Source organism: Eutrigla gurnardus (assembly GCF_963514095.1).
Source record: "Eutrigla gurnardus genome assembly, chromosome: 17".
Classification (NCBI taxonomy): domain Eukaryota; kingdom Metazoa; phylum Chordata; class Actinopteri; order Perciformes; family Triglidae; genus Eutrigla; species Eutrigla gurnardus.
Genome location: NC_139928.1, coordinates 16,573,420 through 16,590,225, shown reverse-complemented (window position 1 = coordinate 16,590,225; position 16,806 = coordinate 16,573,420). Strand labels below are relative to the sequence as shown.

The window sequence follows — 16,806 nt, the reverse complement described above, 5'->3', positions numbered from 1 at the left end:
TCTCTGTGTCTCTCCATCCTCTCTGTGTCTCTGTGGCCTTTCCTCTCTCCCCTCATCACTAAGGTGCTATTTATAGTTGCCCCGGTTTTCTCCCTCTCTGTCTCTTCCTCCCTCTGTCAGAACATAAACTACAGTATCTCTCACGATCTTATGTTATCACATGGTGTTTTACAGCGTCGCCTTTTCCTGCTTCATGGTGGACATCGTTTTTTTTAACATAAATATAATAATGACCACATAAATATGAATTTCCCTTCCCATCCATGCAGCCAAAGTGGTGGACCAACCTGCCAGGTTGACTAAAATATCAACCAATAAAGTGACAGCCTGGCCCAGCCTTTTGGTACAGACACTAATGTCCCCCCTCTGGATTAATTATGACTGGAATATTTGACTCTTAGCTGCTAAATGCTCCATATGTTCACCTGCTAGTTGCTAGCTATGCGTGTCTGCTGTTTGGTGCTGAGCTCATTGTGTACAGTGAGTCTTTAGGGCTTTGTAGCTGAAAACAGCTGCCAAAAATGTTGCTATAAAAGCAGTGAGATTGAACCAAAGCAGATTATGGGTTGACAGCCAAACAACTGGCGATAAAAGCTCTGTAAAACCAAAGGGAGCTGCATGATACAGATGATAACACTTCACTACGTAATAACAATTCACCATTGTCCTTATAAAACTCTGAATTATAGCCACTTTAAATCATATCTGTGAAAAAGGTGAAGTATGGAGCCAAACAAATCTGGCCAACGGAGGAGAGGTTTGAGGGAAGAAACTAAAGGTGGGAGCTGAGCCAGCCTATGTGTGCAGGATCACAGATGGCCATTTAGCCTCCCGAGGACAGCCAGCGTCTCTGAGATCGTTTAACTTGGCCTCACGCTGCACGCCTCTCTCCTCCATCACACATTCCCAGCTTCCCACAGGCCCCGGGTCAGCCACGCTGTGTGTGTTTGTGTCATCCTGCAGCTCTCTTGCTGGGCTGTCATCTCAGCCACAGCACCGGGACTGATGGGTACTCGCTGGAAACGTGTGAGAAACTCGTGCACACACGAATGCGTAGGTTTCTAATCCACGTAAAAACCAAAGGTGTGCGTCTGTTGCAGATATTTGAGATAATCTTTCAGCATCATCAGCTGCATCAAGGGGAGTCTTTTTCTTTCCCTTCATGCTTCTTTTGTCCTTGTCTTACCCATCGCTCATCAATCCTCCAGGCATTGGTGACAGGCCATTTACTTAGAAATCCTGCATTCAAATCCAGCTTTGAATTTTAACTATTTATTCAAGTTCTGTTCTTATCTGCGATTTTGAGCTACTTTACTTGAGCATTTCCAATGTTTACATCATTCTTCTACCCCTCTCATTCTGCTTCATGAAGGGTGTTTTTACTTTTCATACTTCAAGTACAGAGTATTTTTTACAGTGTGGTTCATTCTGATTATGCTTGGGTAAAGTATCTGAACACCTCTTCCACCACTGTCAAAATCCTACTTAGGTAAAAGTATAGAGGTATCATAGCAAAATGTACTCGAAGTGTCAAAAGTGAAAAGAAAGTACTGGCTCCATGTGGAAGAGTGGGACCAGGCCGAGGGTTTAGGGCCCTTTGAAGGGTCGCAGGGTTAATCTGAGGGCTCATAAGATAATGAATGGGGCTTTAAAGAAGAAAAAACAAAGTTCTGCTACAGAAATCTGTATTAATGATTTAGATTTTTCTCCAATCTTTTTTTGTTCTGTGAACAAATTTAATAATTTGACCTGTTTGGGCATCAAACCGTAAATGAAAAACTGATCATAACCCAGAGACATCGGAAACATGACAACAGCCGTCGACTAATGACTGACTTTGAGTAAAATGTCACAAGCCAACAAAAAAAGTGTAAAAAATTGATTTTTAAAAATGTGTTTTATAAGGTTATAATACATGTTTTATGTTAAATCTTAATAGTATAAGTGACTACAGATGTCAGATAAATATAGTAAATATAAATATATGGTATACATGGTAAAATATTTCCCTTTGAAATGTAGTGGAGAAGAAGTAGAAAGTAGAAATTGGAAACACTCAAGTAAAGTTGAGGAAATGTACTTTCCACCACTGCCAAAAACAAATACCAGAGAACACAATAATCACAAACACAATAATCTATGTATTGTTTGTGCAAATCATTTAAACAGCAGTAACTACGGTCGTGATTGTCATGTGTACAAGAGTGCAAATGTTGTTGTTTTTACAGCAGCTGGATCAGACAGCATTTGGCACGGTGCAGAAATCGTTGGGACCAAATGGGCGACAATCCAGGCGGTGCAAACACAGAGCTGGCGTGAAGACAGCAGGAGCCTGCCGACAAACAGTTTGGTCAAAACGGCATAATGCTCAGTCGGTTTGTCTGTTCCAAGAGCATGTGTGCAAAGCAAACGTCCCCCGGTTCAATATGTGGGGGTCCCGGTTCCACACTGTTACTGAATGATCTTCTTTCTGATGTATTGGCAGAGGCAGGGATGAGCGGTGGAGCAGTGATTTCCCTGGGGGTGGAGGCGGTAGTCTGGCAGTCCTGAAAGCCTCTCAGACACCAGCAGCTTCACATAAGCTGCACTGTAGGTCATCAGGAGCTGGTAGGCCATCGCCTGCAAAGAAGCACATCAACACGTTAGAAATTGTGTTGTGACAGTTGTCATGCCTCTTCTTGCTCCTTAGGTCATGTCATTATTTCCTGTCTTCTGTCATTATTTGCCTGATTATCCTGACCTCCTCTGTGCATTTCGTCTGTGAGTTCCTCTTTCTCTGGGACAGTTTTTGTTCTCTGAGTCAAGTCTTTCAACAGTCCTCAGTGTTAGTTCTCCTGTTTTTTTGCCTACTCCTTGACTTTTGTTTGACTTATTAGCTGACAGATTTCCGGTTAGTTAACATGTTTTAGGCAAGAAAAAGAAGACATCTTAACTGCACCTATCCTGCTTCTGAGTCCTGCCTTTTTGAGTCATATAGCAACAGTAAAATGAGAGAGCTGTTTGAGCTTTACTATATTATTTAACAAAATATTTAACAAAAGTTAAAATGGATAAAAGTAGAACTTTCTTCTCTATATGTAAAATGCAAAATATCGCCTCTCGTATCATCGTTACCTGAGCAGATAACGATGCATCAGGGACGAGGCTGTAGTTGGTGGTGATTTTGGTGCCACCCTGCTGGCTGGAGGAGGTACTGCAGCCGGTGTCCTCGTGGCTCAGTAGAGGCCTCTGTTCATCTGAGCCCTGCTCCACATCTGACCCCCCGACCTCAGGTTCAACAGCCGTGTCCTCGGTCACAAGAACGAGATGCCCCATTTTCCTCTTCAGCTTTTTCTGGTGAAAGTATGACATCGATCGTTTTTAAACTTTTATCACGCTGTGAAAACTGAAGCTATGAAATGTCACACTTCCTTCCTTCCTTCCTACTGAACTTCCGTTCGAAATACATATCCTTTCAACAGCAGCCAGAATTGTGTTTCTTATTGATTTTGAGGAAGGACTAACATGGCAGCACAAGAAGAAAAATCGATAAAGCAGCAGGATAACAAACAGGGGGACAGATGTAAGCCTACTCAACTCACGCACTCACCTGGGGGTCATTTTCCACAAAGCTGCGCTCCTCTAAAGTTTCAGTCAGTGTCCTCAGACAGCGGGACATGTCCCAGTACACAAAATACAGCTGCAGAGAGACACAGACAGACAAATACAACAGCATTAGCTGCCAAAGCAAAAATGATTCAATTTGGTTTTTGATTACTGTTCTTCTAGCCTGGTTCCAGTCCACTAAATCGTCACAATCATCGAGTTTTAACATCAATATTGATAACATTAAACTCTTTACTCCTACATGATTAGCAGAGATCCACTTCAGCACAAGCCATATAGTATTAACATTTATTCTAGCATTTCTTTGTATTCTTCAAACTACTCTCTTTATTCTTCTTTCTTCAGGCTACTACAATTCCCTTGAATAAATTACAAAAGCCCCCAATGCACCTAAAAATATGCAACTCAGCTGTATAGCCTACTGACTGTGTATTTCTGCACAGCTCAAGGAACGTTCCCCAAACTGAAATTTCTTGTAATGGGAAGTACATTGTGCTGATTATGCTTCTCTTTTATTCTTCGCTTTAACAAACAACGCAGCACTTTTACTGTGCGGTATTAATAGTTTTACTAGTCAATAGCTTTACTTTGGAAACATTTTGAGCACTTCTTTTAACAATAGCAATAACCACAGTCAGAGGTAGCATCAAGGTGAAAAGTAAATCAAGACAATGTTTGCCTAGGGCCCCGAATCACTAAGTGCAGCCCTGAAAACACAGATTTGGGTCGGTGGTCGGAGGTAATTTGCTCATGGTAATGTTATTAGGTTCATAAATTTGTATCGAGTCTAACAACGGGGAAATTTACTCACAGCACGAGGGAAAAAAGTTGGATAGTACTGGCTGCCATTTATTAATTTCCAAGTCGTATGCTTTGACATAAACATAGTTATAAAGCAGACCATGGATTTAATGAGTGGAAGTGTTTTGCCAGCGTTATCCAGCATTCATTAGCATCCAGCAGCAAATAAACTGCAGTGAGCCCGCTGCGGATGAGCTCCGCACCCATTTCTAATTCCAATCTGAAGAAGCACTCCATGGAGTCCCCAGCAGTTAGCTACAACCAACAAGTGTGAAGTAGACCAGGGGAGGGATTCTGGAGCTATGCCAAGAACACACAGATGGACAGACAGCCATTCCTCTCTTTATAGCTCATATAATGCAGCCGTAACGAATGGATTTCAATATTTAGACTCATAAAGCTACTGGCATGTATTTGCTGTGTCATAAGGCCTGCTGAAGTGCCGTTTTAATTGTCATCTTGGTGTGTTATTAACCACATGGTTTTGTTGAATCATCCTTCCTGTTGCAAACCTCCCATGGTTTTATAGCCCCCCCTATCATCTTGTAGTTTCATCTTTATTTTGAGCAACACAAAAAGATGAAAACAAGAAACGAGACACACTAGCTGTGTATCTGCTAGTGTATTGCACAAAGAAATTAGTACACTTTCGGCACATATGAAACTGGGAGGATGTCCGACCTTCATGTTTCCAGTGCAGGACTGCACCCAGTCGGCCACGGCCACCAGCAGCTTGTGTTTCACCATCATCTCGTTCACCTGGATTAACCGCACGTCTATGTTCATGTTGATCTGACACAGAAACGGACAAAGAAACAGTGATTTCACATTTGAAGTTTGGAATTTATTTAAAGACATGTAAGGATTTAAAGAAACACTCTTCAGATGAATCCAAACTCACATGCAAGGTCGTTAATATGAAAATGGTATTACAGTTAACTCATTTCATTGTAACAGACCCCGTCCTTACCTCCTTGTTACTGAAGTGGAAGATGACGATGATGGCAGTGGTGACGAAGATGGCGACCAGGCTGACGGAGAGGCAGAGGACCCAGTAGTCACTGACTGTGAAATAGAGGTGGAGGGTCGAGAACCCAGCGCACCACACCACCACATACAGCACCTAGTGGAGGGAGAGGTGGTGAATATTCATTAGAATATCAAAGGAATATCAAAATATTCTGGATTTACTAGCAGCTAGAATTTAAAAACCAGTTTTGAGGATGTAATTTAACCTTTATTTTTCTCCAGTTTCACACATAAAAGCAATTACTTCCTCTTTGAACAGGGCCACAGCTGTTTCTCTTTTGTTTCAGCTTTAATACTAAACAAAGCTTATTATGTATTAAAGCTCCAGCTTTGGAGCAAAACAACCTGTGGTTTCTAGAGTTTCACGGGATTGGAAAGAGAGCTGGACGACATACCGGTGCCAATATAAAATGGAAGATAGCAGAGTTGAAAACCATGTATCTCCTGACTGAGGGAACGTCCAGAGCCGTCCTCAGTGGAGTCTCCATGTCTGTGACTGGAATCTAAAAAGTGAATCAAATTAACAACCTGAATTAAACACAGAATAAGGGAATATCTGAATCTTGTAGGTCATACCGTGTGTGTGTGTGTGTGTGTGTGTGTGTGTGTGTGTGTGTGTGTGCTGACCTGAAAGCCATCATTCTCCAGTTTGGCACGGCACAGAGACAGATCAAAGCTCGGGTTTAGCATCGAACAGCTTGCCATCGCCACAACACACTGACCTGAGAGCCAGTGAAGAGAGAAATAGAGCAATCTACAGCAGCATCATCTTTTCATAAATGCTGGAAATAGAAGTGTGACCAGAACCTTCAGTTGTCTGACACACTTGAAAATAACAAAGAAGCGAATGGAGGTATAAAATTAGGATTAAAACACAGTATATAGCAGCAGTGAAAAGACACAAAAGTAGGGCAAGTCAAAGAGTCTGTTTCCTGTCATCTAAAACATGTGAGTGTGATGTTATGGTGGCTACATGGTGATAATTCTTCGCTAATGTAGGAGTAGGAAGTACTGGATTGCAATAGGGCTGGTCATTAGGTCATTTAAAATAAAAGCATTGATCTGTTACACTTGTGATGCTAGAAATGTTTGAAATGAAGCAAGCACTGCAGGGCAAAGGTCTATGAAGCAACACAGCTGTAAATCTGGCAAACTTTAGAGGGACTAGGACTCTCCCTGCTCTATGTAGTTAATACTTAACTTTTACTTCCCCCCAAAATAAGGATTTATTTGGGCTGAAAGTGAAAGTCAGAAAGATGTAGTGAATCATTAATTTAATCCCAGAAACATCAGGTACCAGATGTTACCAATATGACCTGCGATTCGGGTACAGATGTTCCGTTTCCATGTAAAACTTTTTTAACACCAGTAACAAACCTATTTTGGCACAAATGCAACCCCATATAGATATTACATATCAGTACCTGATAAAATGTGTTGTTTATGTTTTGGTAAGGTAGCCCAGGTGAGTCCACCTGATCATATCATAAATATGAGCTTTTTGCAGTTCAATTCACCAAATTAAAACAGAAAGAGAAGCAGCTGCTTACCATTTGACCAGTTGGGTCTGTTGTTGTTGTCCTGCTGTGGTTGAGCTTTGGTTTGTCTGTCCTGCACATCCACCTCACTCTCCTCCATCACATGACAAGCTTCATTCTTGTCCTCCATCATCTCAGAGGTAACCGTGTCCTTAAATAACACAGCATGAGAAGAAGTTAGAATAAATTCACCAACACCGATAGCAGGAAACTGTTTATTAAGAACAGAACATTTGAAAGTGGGTTTAATGAGGCCATTTTATAATTTATTTTTGTAGAATTTTTGAAAAAGTTAAATTTCAAAGGTTCTTCAGTTCATGAATCATGTTGCTCAAATGAAACTTTTCATTTCAGAAAAAAAAAGGATCCAGTGGATTCATGTGCCAGCAGGCATGCATCACATCGCAATTACATTAAAAACAGTCACAAAAGGACTTCAAAAGAGGTCATTTTCTAAAAGCAGTGACATATTGATTATTGATGGGACAGGCTTTTGTGTAAGAATTTGTTGGATTTTAAAGAGGCAGCATATTCCATCATGTTAAATAAAGTCGGCTATAGGTATAAGTGTATTTAGCCTATCTGTAGCCTTTTTTTTACAAACACAATGAATCCCAAACATGGGCACACTCCAGGGGGTACTCCTGCAGTTGCTATAGGATATGTGGGAACCTCTTCTATTTAACTAAAGCTAGTAAATTTACAATAGGCAGTAAGCTGTAACGTCACTGGTTCCAATTGAGAGTGCATGGAAGTCAAAAATAAACAGTAAACTAAAAAGAAATGGATAAACATTTGAAACACTGTAGTACGCTACCGTCAAAGGTACAGACAAACAGTTGGAATAGTTAAGTAGTGTCAAGGGAATGGATAAACATTTGAAATAGTTAGCTAGAGTCAAAGGCACAGATAAATAGTTGAAATAATTAGCTAGTGTCAAAGGTACAGATAAACAGTTGAAATAGTTAGCTAGTGTCAAAGGAACAGATAAATAGTTGAAATAGTTAGCTAGTGTCAAAGGTACGGTTAGCTAGTGTCAAAGGTACGGTTAGCTAGTGTCAAAGGTACGGTTAGCTAGTGTTGAAGGTACGAATATACAGTTGAAATAGTTAGCTAGTGTCATTTACTTATGACGTTTATACTCCATGACCATGACAAATGGCAACCATGACAAATGGCAGCCTACAGATGAAGGGTAGGCCTATTTGAGCTCATGTGACACGATGAAAGGTTGGATACAGTACCGCTGTTAATCGATAAATTAAAAATGTCACGCTTGAAGAAGCCAGACCAGTATAATCTCTAAAGTGCCCTTCGGATTAACCAGACTTTAGATCTGACAAACACGTTCACAGTTTATTTCAAGAAGGACAAAAAGTCTCAAGTCCTGCAGGAAACCAGCTTCTGCTTTCACTTCTGATGGCCTTTACTGCAGTGACACTGTGATGGTGTTATCTGCTGGCAGAGGCAGCGCATTTAGAGGCTATTACCTTCTTATTCAATAGTTTCCGTAGGGGGAGTAGATTTAAGAAAAATTAGCATTTTTATGAGCCTGGTTACCCATATCTGTAGCCTACTGCCTTTAGAGTAAAATATCCAGAATGTCATGTTTTATCATGGTAGTGCAGCTCAGTCTGTTAATGGAGGATAAGAGTGCACTTCCACAGCAGATGAAATGTTACTTACAGTAAAACATAGCTCACTTCGTCTCTTCCCATCCTTTGGCCGGCTCTCATCTGTGTGACCAAGCCACATTTTAGCACTGAAGTGTTAAAACCCAATGCAGCAGTTGCTGTTATACTTTATCCCATCAGCCTGACCTTTTTCTCAGCCCTCTCCTTACACACAGGCCCCCTCTCTGCTATCAACTCTCTCATTTTCACTTCCCTACATCTAAATAAATTCACTGGGCCAATTCATCATTGTCTGCTTACACTGCACCTGCTCAAGATTAGAACCCCCCCCAATATAATATTGTTCACACATCTGTGCAGAAGGCTGCGTTCAAACACAGGCAACAGCATTTCACTGACAGCACAGATGTCTTGAGCTTATCAGTAAAAACCTCACCTCACAATACAAAAATCACCATTTAACAAGATCTTTGTTTTCTTGAGTGAAACTGATATTTGCATATTGAGCAGGGATTCCCCACTTACAATAATTCATCTCCAAACACTTTAAATTAGAAATTAAAAGCTCTCATTGGAAATGAGGGTATAGCCATGTCACATTTCTTTACGTACAAATATGACAAATTATTGTTTTTTCCATGGCCACCCAAAGTGTTTCATTTGACCATTTTTCTTCTCAGACGGTGAAGTCGTGAAACCAAAACCAACATAAATGAAACCAGGAAGTTCACATTTCATATGATCAAACACGTGTTACCTGCATTTCAGATGAAAGTCCATCATGTCAACAAAGCTTTGATGATCGTCCCTGTAGATCCCTTGAAAGCCACAACTGTATATCTTACTGCGCAGGCAGACCATTGCGTATGTTACTTTCAAACTCAAGTGTGTCTCAGCAGAGTTTCGTTCTCTCTCTCTGCCTGTCTCTGCCCCTCTCTCTCTCTGCCTCCCTCTATCTATCTATCTCTCTCTTAGCATGTGACTCAGCTCAGCTTGGCCTCATGACTACAGGAATGTGGCTTGTGGTTCTCAGCTCAACACACAGTCAACACTAAAATATTCACGGTACTGCTTTACTGGAACTGTCACACATTAAGTTGTGAAATCCAAGAATGATTCAATAGTTTAGTGGATCAAAGGGGGTGACATTAATTCATACACGTTTCCCTTACCACACCGCACCATAATACTGTATAGCCTACTGTACAGGACGTTATTGTGTAACACTGGCTGATGTGTCCTGGTCCTGTGTTGTTTTAGGAAAGGTCTGCCCCCATCTGGATTAAAGTTGCAAGTGTATCCAGCATAATGCTGCTATGGTATCATGGATAAATGACCGGATCATGTCATGCATAAATCAACAGAAAAGAACACATCATTTACTTTTTTTCCTCTGAAAAAAACATCCATGCCTATGGTAAAAAGTAAAAACAAAACAAAAAAATAATAATTTCCCCAGCTGATCTTCCACTTTAGTGGAAATATATGACGTAGACATGAATTATTGGTTAATTAGATGCGAAGTTTTATTGATTAGTTGCACATTCATATTTGTTTAACGGAAATGAAATAACAAACATCTAAACATCTTTCTGCAGATGCAAACGGTACATTACAGTGCATAAAAACATAATTACAAATTAAATAAATAGCCTTTACAACTAGTCGTAACTGATTAAGAGTATAATTGTATATAAAAAAGCGTAATAAATAATATAAGAAAACAACATAAGTATATGAAACAACTTTTATTGTGGTGAGTCAGTCATGTGACTAAGGTGGGCGGTCACATGACTTCAGCTGCTGAATCTTGGGGGAGAGCAATCGGAACATCAGCATTAGTAGTATTAGTACTAGTATTCAGGTCGTAACCACAATACTAGAGGGTGTTTTGCTTAATGTCGCGCGTCGTATCGTTGGTGTATTTCTCTCGTGCCGGTCTGCTGTAAAAGTCGCACTGCGCATGTGTCGTACCCCGTTTCTCCAATCCGTGTCACATCCTTCATTCAACAGCCTCGCTTTCATCTCTCTTTCCGGTTTTTGTGGATTCCAAACTGCTTTCTCTGTGGCGGGCTACTTTAGTGTTGTTATTTCTCTGTCGGAGTGAAGAAGACGCTTTCTGTACGCGAGACTGTCATGGATACAGGAAGTGCGCTCGCGACACTGTCGTTGGTCCTCTCCATTGTGTCGTCTCCCTGCGGTTGTACCCTCAGCCCTGGAGAGGTAGGTACTTTAACTATTGCAGAAATACCCTGCACGTGTTGTAGAAGCTGTTTATTCAGCTTCCAGTGGTCAAATTGACCTTTTTTATGTGCCAGCCTATGTGTGTTTTCATTTTTAAAGTCAGAGGTGGAAGAGCTTTGTCAATAAATTAAAAGTAGTGATGGGTCTAACACACTAGATACATGCTCATTTATGAGTAAAAACTCCTGCATTCATCAGTTAAATGTACTCCAAGCAAAAGTATGTGTTGTTTCAGAGCTGGAGCATTATATGATGCATTGACATGCAAAAAGCACTTTAGATGTTACAGCTGCTCGATTTTAAATGCTTTATAAACATTTTAGAGAGTTAAGTCTATAACATATTGAGAGAAATCATGGGTTGTTTTTCCAAATATTGATCTGAAACCTAACTAATAATTATAGCTGTTGAATAAATGTATCGGGAGAATAAAGTAGCGTACAATTAATACACTTAGTAACACAAGTTGTATCCTACTGTTGTGTCATTGTGGTTTGTAACACATTAATAAAATAGATGCTTGATGAAATGAAAGCGTGATCATAATCTGCTTGGGTCACCTGACTGGTGTTTATCTTGTAGATATTTGAACTCCTCCTCCTTCCCAAGACAGCCACTCTGCATTTTCTTATCTCGTCTTTGTTTTCCGCCCAGATTGACCCGCTACTGTATGAAGAGCAGCTGCTGTGGGTGAGCGGAGTCGAGGGCCAGATCAACACCTTCAGGATCCCGCTGCTCACCTTCACCCCACAAGGGAGCCTGCTGGCTTTCTCAGAGGGCAGGAAGTTGACATCCTACGACGTGGGGGCGAAGACGATCGCAATGCGGCGGTCCACAGACAAAGGCAAGGATGACCACGACAGTCACACAAATCTACAGGGAATGTTTAAGAGTCACAGAGGGAGGCGAAAGACAATGACCTAACCTTTCTGTAGTGTCGAGCAGAACACGAAACACCAGCATCAGTCAGCCACGAAGAAACATATTGTATTACATAATCACAAACACAAAAGTAAATACACCAAAATAAGGCTTGTTACCATCTTGTGATATCAGTTGGTGAGTAAGCAAAACAAGTAAGTGGACCTTGTTATTTACAAGCTCAACCTACAACCTTACATGAGCTAAAATACAGGAAATATAAAGCTTCCTGAAAGATGACAGAACAACGTTCCCAGGCTACAAAATGTCTGTACTCTTAGATTTATAGCTGGTTATCATTTGATACCAAATTTCCAAGCTGAAAACTTAAAACCATGTTATTCCTTTCCCCAAATAAGTAGCGAACTCATAACATTTCATGAGAATATGGTCTGGATTTGTGTCTGAATCCTCTCCTGTCCCTCCAGGAGCCACCTGGTCCCCGACCACATTCATAACCGATGATGGAGGCAAACCGGATGGTCTGAACCTGGGCTCGGTGGTGGTGGACGAGGAAAAGGGCTCAGTGATTCTGATCTACACCCTCTGCTTCAACCACCTTCACTGCAGCCCGTCCAGCATCATGATGTTGGAGAGCCTGGACGACGGCCTCAGCTGGATCCCGCCCAAGAACTTGTCGGTCCAGCTCGGGGTGAAAAGCTTTGCTCCCGGACCGGGTTACGGCATCCAGGTGAGAGATAATGATACCATATAAAGCTGTTTACTTGTTGTAAAGTGATGTAAAAAATTAAGCTAAATCACCTTCATGCCACATTCATTACTGTGGTCATAAGACTGCTGACGGGGTTAGTGATTCACGCCACATATAAGTGGTGATTAAAGTTGTTTAAAAGGAGATTTTAAAGGCAAAAATCTTTGTGGTCAAGTGACAAAAACCCTCATCTGCTCCCTGCAAATATATTCTAATCTTAGTTCATCCTTTCTCACAACTAAAAATTATACTATAGGAAGCTTTAGACACAAATTAGTGTTTGAATTTGACTTTTTCAATTTATTAAATTGTTTAATTTTGCTTTACTTCATGGATAATCTGGACCTTCAGCATATTGTAGGCACATTTTGTCAAAACAAACTATCCAAAAAAGAGGAACAGCAATCAATTGACGGTAACATACTGGCACATAACAGAAGCTGAATATGAAACGGATTTTCCAGGGTTTGCAATGGTGATTGAATTAAGACTTTCGATGTTATTTTTTTCTTTTCGAGTTTTGAGTTAGACTGTTATTATAGAGATGAGTGTGGTGTTATCTGATATTGACTAATGACATATGTTTTGGTATTGATGGACAGTATATTTAAAAAAAACATTAACAAACTGTTACATTATACATCGGTTTGTTTGGATGACTTTTTTGTGTAAAACCTGGAAAAAGGTTATTTTATGTTCAATCAAATTTCCTCTCCTAATATGCGCCTTGTTGGATTGTATCATATTCATAGAATCAATCGGATGTTGATGCATTAGAGACTGACAGTAGTGCATTAGAATAGAATCATTACATAATTGGAGGCCTTTTGCAATTGTGCAAATTAGTCTCGTGTCCCTCTCCATAGTCCACAGTTTAGCATCCATACAGCTTTTATAAGCTGTTTCATTTCTGCGTGTTTTTAGGAAACGAAACCCTCATTTGTATCGCAACAGATCAGGCACTACGGACAATTATTATCGTTTGCTCCATGAAATATTGATGTCTTTGTAGCCGACACATAACACATCACACATTTTTAGAATAATCTTTTTCTACTCTAGATTTCCATTTTCAGTAAATCTTTTTTCTATGTCCCATACTGTATAATGTTAAATGGTTACATTACATTATAACATTGTTTGTGTCTTTGCACTACAGAAGCGCTACAGTCCAGCTAAGGGGAGGTTGGTGGTGTGCGGTCACGGGACGTTGGAGGGAAACGGCGTTTTCTGCATCCTGAGCGATGACCACGGGCACAGCTGGTACAACGGCGCTGCACTGAAAAGCATCCCGTACAACCAGAAGAAGAAAGCGCAGGACTTCAGCCCCGACGAGTGCCAGGTAGGTTTGCGGCTGCTTTTCACACCTTGATGGTCAAATCTTCCTTGATGGGTCAAAGTGAAGGTGCGATGTGTTGTATTTTAACATACTAGTATATGATTGTTGATTTAGATTTTCAATCTAAAGTTGTTCTCTAACAAATCGCCTGTACCAGGAGGGAAACAGGTGTGCTCCTTTTACTTCATGAAGAGGAAACTTAATTAGGACAAAAAGTGGTTGGAGCAAAAACTATCCAAATATCTGTGAATAAGAAACACGAGAGTTACAACAGAATTAACTTTCTTTCCCACGCTGCTGCCCGAAAACAACCCATCCTTTGTCTTCACTAGACACACCTATTCAACTGTAAATACATAATCAGCTCTCAAAATGTAATTTCATTAAAGCCCCAGTCATAAATATGTTTTTATATCAACCATGAATCAATTCTATTTGTGTAATTTGAAACCCAGAGTGAATTATCACCCAACTTTGCAGCTCTACTGGCCCGTTATTTGTTCTTAGTTTTGGTGCCCTGCAAATTTACTCTAGTAAATTTGAATTTACTCTCTGCTCCAGCATACGTATTATAAATATATAGAAAATGTGATTTAATAAAAGATATGACAAATTATATAATGAACCCATCCAGCTCCACATTTAGCAACTAGTTGTTGAAGAAAGTCTCATTTTTTGGAGTTAATAGAGGCGTTAACACCGTTTATCTGTAAGCTTGTCGTGAAGTTCTTCTGCCCTCCAGTGGCGAAAAAGAAACACAGCTGTAAAAATGTATGCATTAAAACACCTGGCAGCTGCCTGAACCGTTGTGTGATGTCTTCACTGCAATACCTCCCTGCTTCTCTGCAGCCGGTAGAGATGACGGACGGCACCATCGTCATCAACGTGCGGAACCAGAACAACTACCACTGCCGGTGTCGCATGGTGGTACGCAGCCGTGACGGCGGGTTGACCCTGCCCATAGACGAGCTGTACTTTGACTACGAGCTGGTGGATCCTGCAGTAGCAGCCGGAGCTCTGCAGAAAGACGGAGTGCTCTACTTCACCAACCCCTCCAATGAGCAACACAGTAAGAGACACCGAGACTCACTGTATCTTCTTCCTGCCTCACTTTTGTCACTGGTGCACGATATATTATTATTATATATTATTGGAATCATTTTACTGACATATTCACGCAGAATTTGAATGACGCTGTTGTGTACTGTAATCAAAGCATCATATCTTGTAAATTGATCATGTGTCACAGTAACTTGAAGGTATCATCACAACATCATATTAACTCCTCTCCTCATCCCCCTCAGGGGTTAACCTGACGTTACGTTGGTCGCTGACTGATGGCAAGTCCTGGGTGAATAAAGCCATGCAGATATGGGCGGGTCCGAGCGGCTACTCCAGCCTCACGTCACTGGACAGCGGCTCTTCAGAGGACCGGAGATACATCTTTGCCATCTATGAGAAGGGCCACATGGATTACGATGAGACTATCTCATTTGTCAAGATCCACCTGTACGGTGGCCGGTAGAGCATGTGAGAGGGGAGGTGAGCCGATGAGCATTTACTCATTAATGTCCATGAAAAATGATTTGCATACAGTGTAACTCCTGTTTTTCCCCCCCCACCTTTTGTTTGTCTTCCAGAGTCCCAGAAATTATGATGGAGGGAAAGGGAAACAAGAAGTTGTTGTTCACTCCAATGACTTAAGGAAGAAAATAAGACTTTTAAAACAGACTTTCTGATATTGAAAGAGGGAAAATGGGAGGCTCAGGACCACGATTATCCAGCAGTTTGTGTTTGGCCTGTGATGATCTCAAACACTTTTCTCCTTGTTTAATCTTAAGTAAGTTGCAAGTCTAATGTCCATTTTTCTGTACCTGGATATGTTACTGAGAGTCTTTTTTGCCTAAACATTTGCACAGCCGCGATATTTTGTGAGTTTCCTGTACACAAAATAAAGTATGATCAAGCCAGGCACAGTTACACTTCAGAATAAGTACATAAGTTTCCAAGTAACTTAAATCATACCGTTTTGAAGCAGACAACACCACAGTATCACTTCCATGAAGAAGAAGATTAATGCAATATAGATTTGTATCTATAATTTACCTCACAAACTATGAAATGATTCCTATTTGCTCAGATAATATGATTTCATACTCAAGAACCCTACTTTAAGATCGTATATGGGTCTGTGATTGTAATTATTGCCTGTTAAGATGCCATGAATCTATGCCAACTGAAATTGGTTCACAAACAGTCTAAACTACACTGGACTTTTTTTTTACTTCCAAATCAAGTGTTCATGTGTCATTTTTACCAGCATTGTACAGGATTACATTACAATGTTTTCATGCAGGACATTATATGATCTGTACCAGCTGTATCATTGGCAGTGATTATAACACATAAGGGCTTTTTTAAAACCAGGGTTGAACAAAGACAAAAAAAACACAGACGTGATATAAATTTTACGTGATATAAGCTTTTCCCTGTGTGTCTCTGTGACAAAACCTTGAACTTGAACTGAAGATACTTTAAGAAAGAAATGAAAATGAATGTGGTTATAATAATCAAATATTATATTAATGTAAGACAGACCATGAAATCTGGATAAAAGTAAGAGAAGATAATCGATTTTTACAGTTAAAGACAACTATGGGTCAGTGGGTCTAGGATCCAAATAACTTGTTTTTACTTGCCTTACACATCAACGAATAAAGAAATGGAAGCATGTGTTTGACCTGAGATAGCCTCTTTGTTTGGGACAACAGTGATCTATCTCTCTCCCCCTGTTGTAGATGTATTTCCCTGTGGCCTCTGAGTACGTTTTTCTTTGCTTGTCCAAATATAAAGTTGATGCTTACAAAGCATATTTCATCTTCATTCCTCATAATGGTATTATGACGCTCCAGAGATGATGGATAATTTAAAAAAAGTGAGAACAATCTAAAGTCAAATTACGTATTCAATCCATAAAGGAAT

At 40.4% G+C, this 16,806-nt stretch overlaps 2 protein-coding genes across 3 annotated transcripts; one reads left to right on the top strand and one right to left on the bottom strand.

The window, feature by feature from the left end:
• Positions 1 to 1,350: 1,350 nt before the first annotated feature.
• On the bottom strand, positions 1,351 to 9,531 carry tmem268 (transmembrane protein 268). 2 transcript variants are annotated; one of them, XM_084031925.1, is made up of 10 exons: positions 9,366 to 9,531; positions 8,661 to 8,710; positions 6,987 to 7,125; positions 6,064 to 6,158; positions 5,832 to 5,939; positions 5,378 to 5,530; positions 5,089 to 5,199; positions 3,590 to 3,679; positions 3,115 to 3,333; positions 1,351 to 2,619 (listed from the first exon to the last, which is right to left on the bottom strand). In XM_084031925.1, exons 3-10 carry the CDS (start codon positions 7,105 to 7,107, stop codon positions 2,452 to 2,454), a joined length of 1,065 nt encoding a protein of 354 aa, XP_083888051.1. In that variant the 5' UTR covers positions 7,108 to 7,125; positions 8,661 to 8,710; positions 9,366 to 9,531; the 3' UTR covers positions 1,351 to 2,451. The 2 variants fall into 2 exon arrangements, with proteins under 2 accessions (XP_083888051.1, XP_083888050.1); XM_084031924.1 differs by lacking the exon at positions 8,661 to 8,710 and having other exon boundaries at positions 1,354 to 2,619.
• An 883-nt stretch (positions 9,532 to 10,414) lies between these two features.
• On the top strand, positions 10,415 to 16,564 carry neu1 (neuraminidase 1). The gene is made up of 7 exons (XM_084032505.1): positions 10,415 to 10,831; positions 11,507 to 11,696; positions 12,202 to 12,464; positions 13,645 to 13,827; positions 14,674 to 14,893; positions 15,129 to 15,366; positions 15,465 to 16,564. Exons 1-6 carry the CDS (start codon positions 10,745 to 10,747, stop codon positions 15,347 to 15,349), a joined length of 1,164 nt encoding a protein of 387 aa, XP_083888631.1. The 5' UTR covers positions 10,415 to 10,744; the 3' UTR covers positions 15,350 to 15,366; positions 15,465 to 16,564.
• The last annotated feature ends 242 nt before the right edge of the window (positions 16,565 to 16,806 follow it).

Coding starts and splice junctions, on each gene's coding strand:
- tmem268 (XM_084031924.1), bottom strand. Junction 5,940..6,063: donor TGGAGAATGATGGCTTTCAG/GTCAGCACACAC, acceptor TTCACTTTTTAG/ATTCCAGTCACAGACATGGA. Junction 2,620..3,114: donor ATGCATCGTTATCTGCTCAG/GTAACGATGATA, acceptor GCTTCTTTGCAG/GCGATGGCCTACCAGCTCCT.
- neu1 (XM_084032505.1), top strand. CDS start 10,745: ATGGATACAGGAAGTGCGCTCGCGACACTGTCGTTGGTCCTCTCCATT. Junction 11,697..12,201: donor GCGGCGGTCCACAGACAAAG/GCAAGGATGACC, acceptor CTGTCCCTCCAG/GAGCCACCTGGTCCCCGACC. Junction 13,828..14,673: donor TCAGCCCCGACGAGTGCCAG/GTAGGTTTGCGG, acceptor GCTTCTCTGCAG/CCGGTAGAGATGACGGACGG.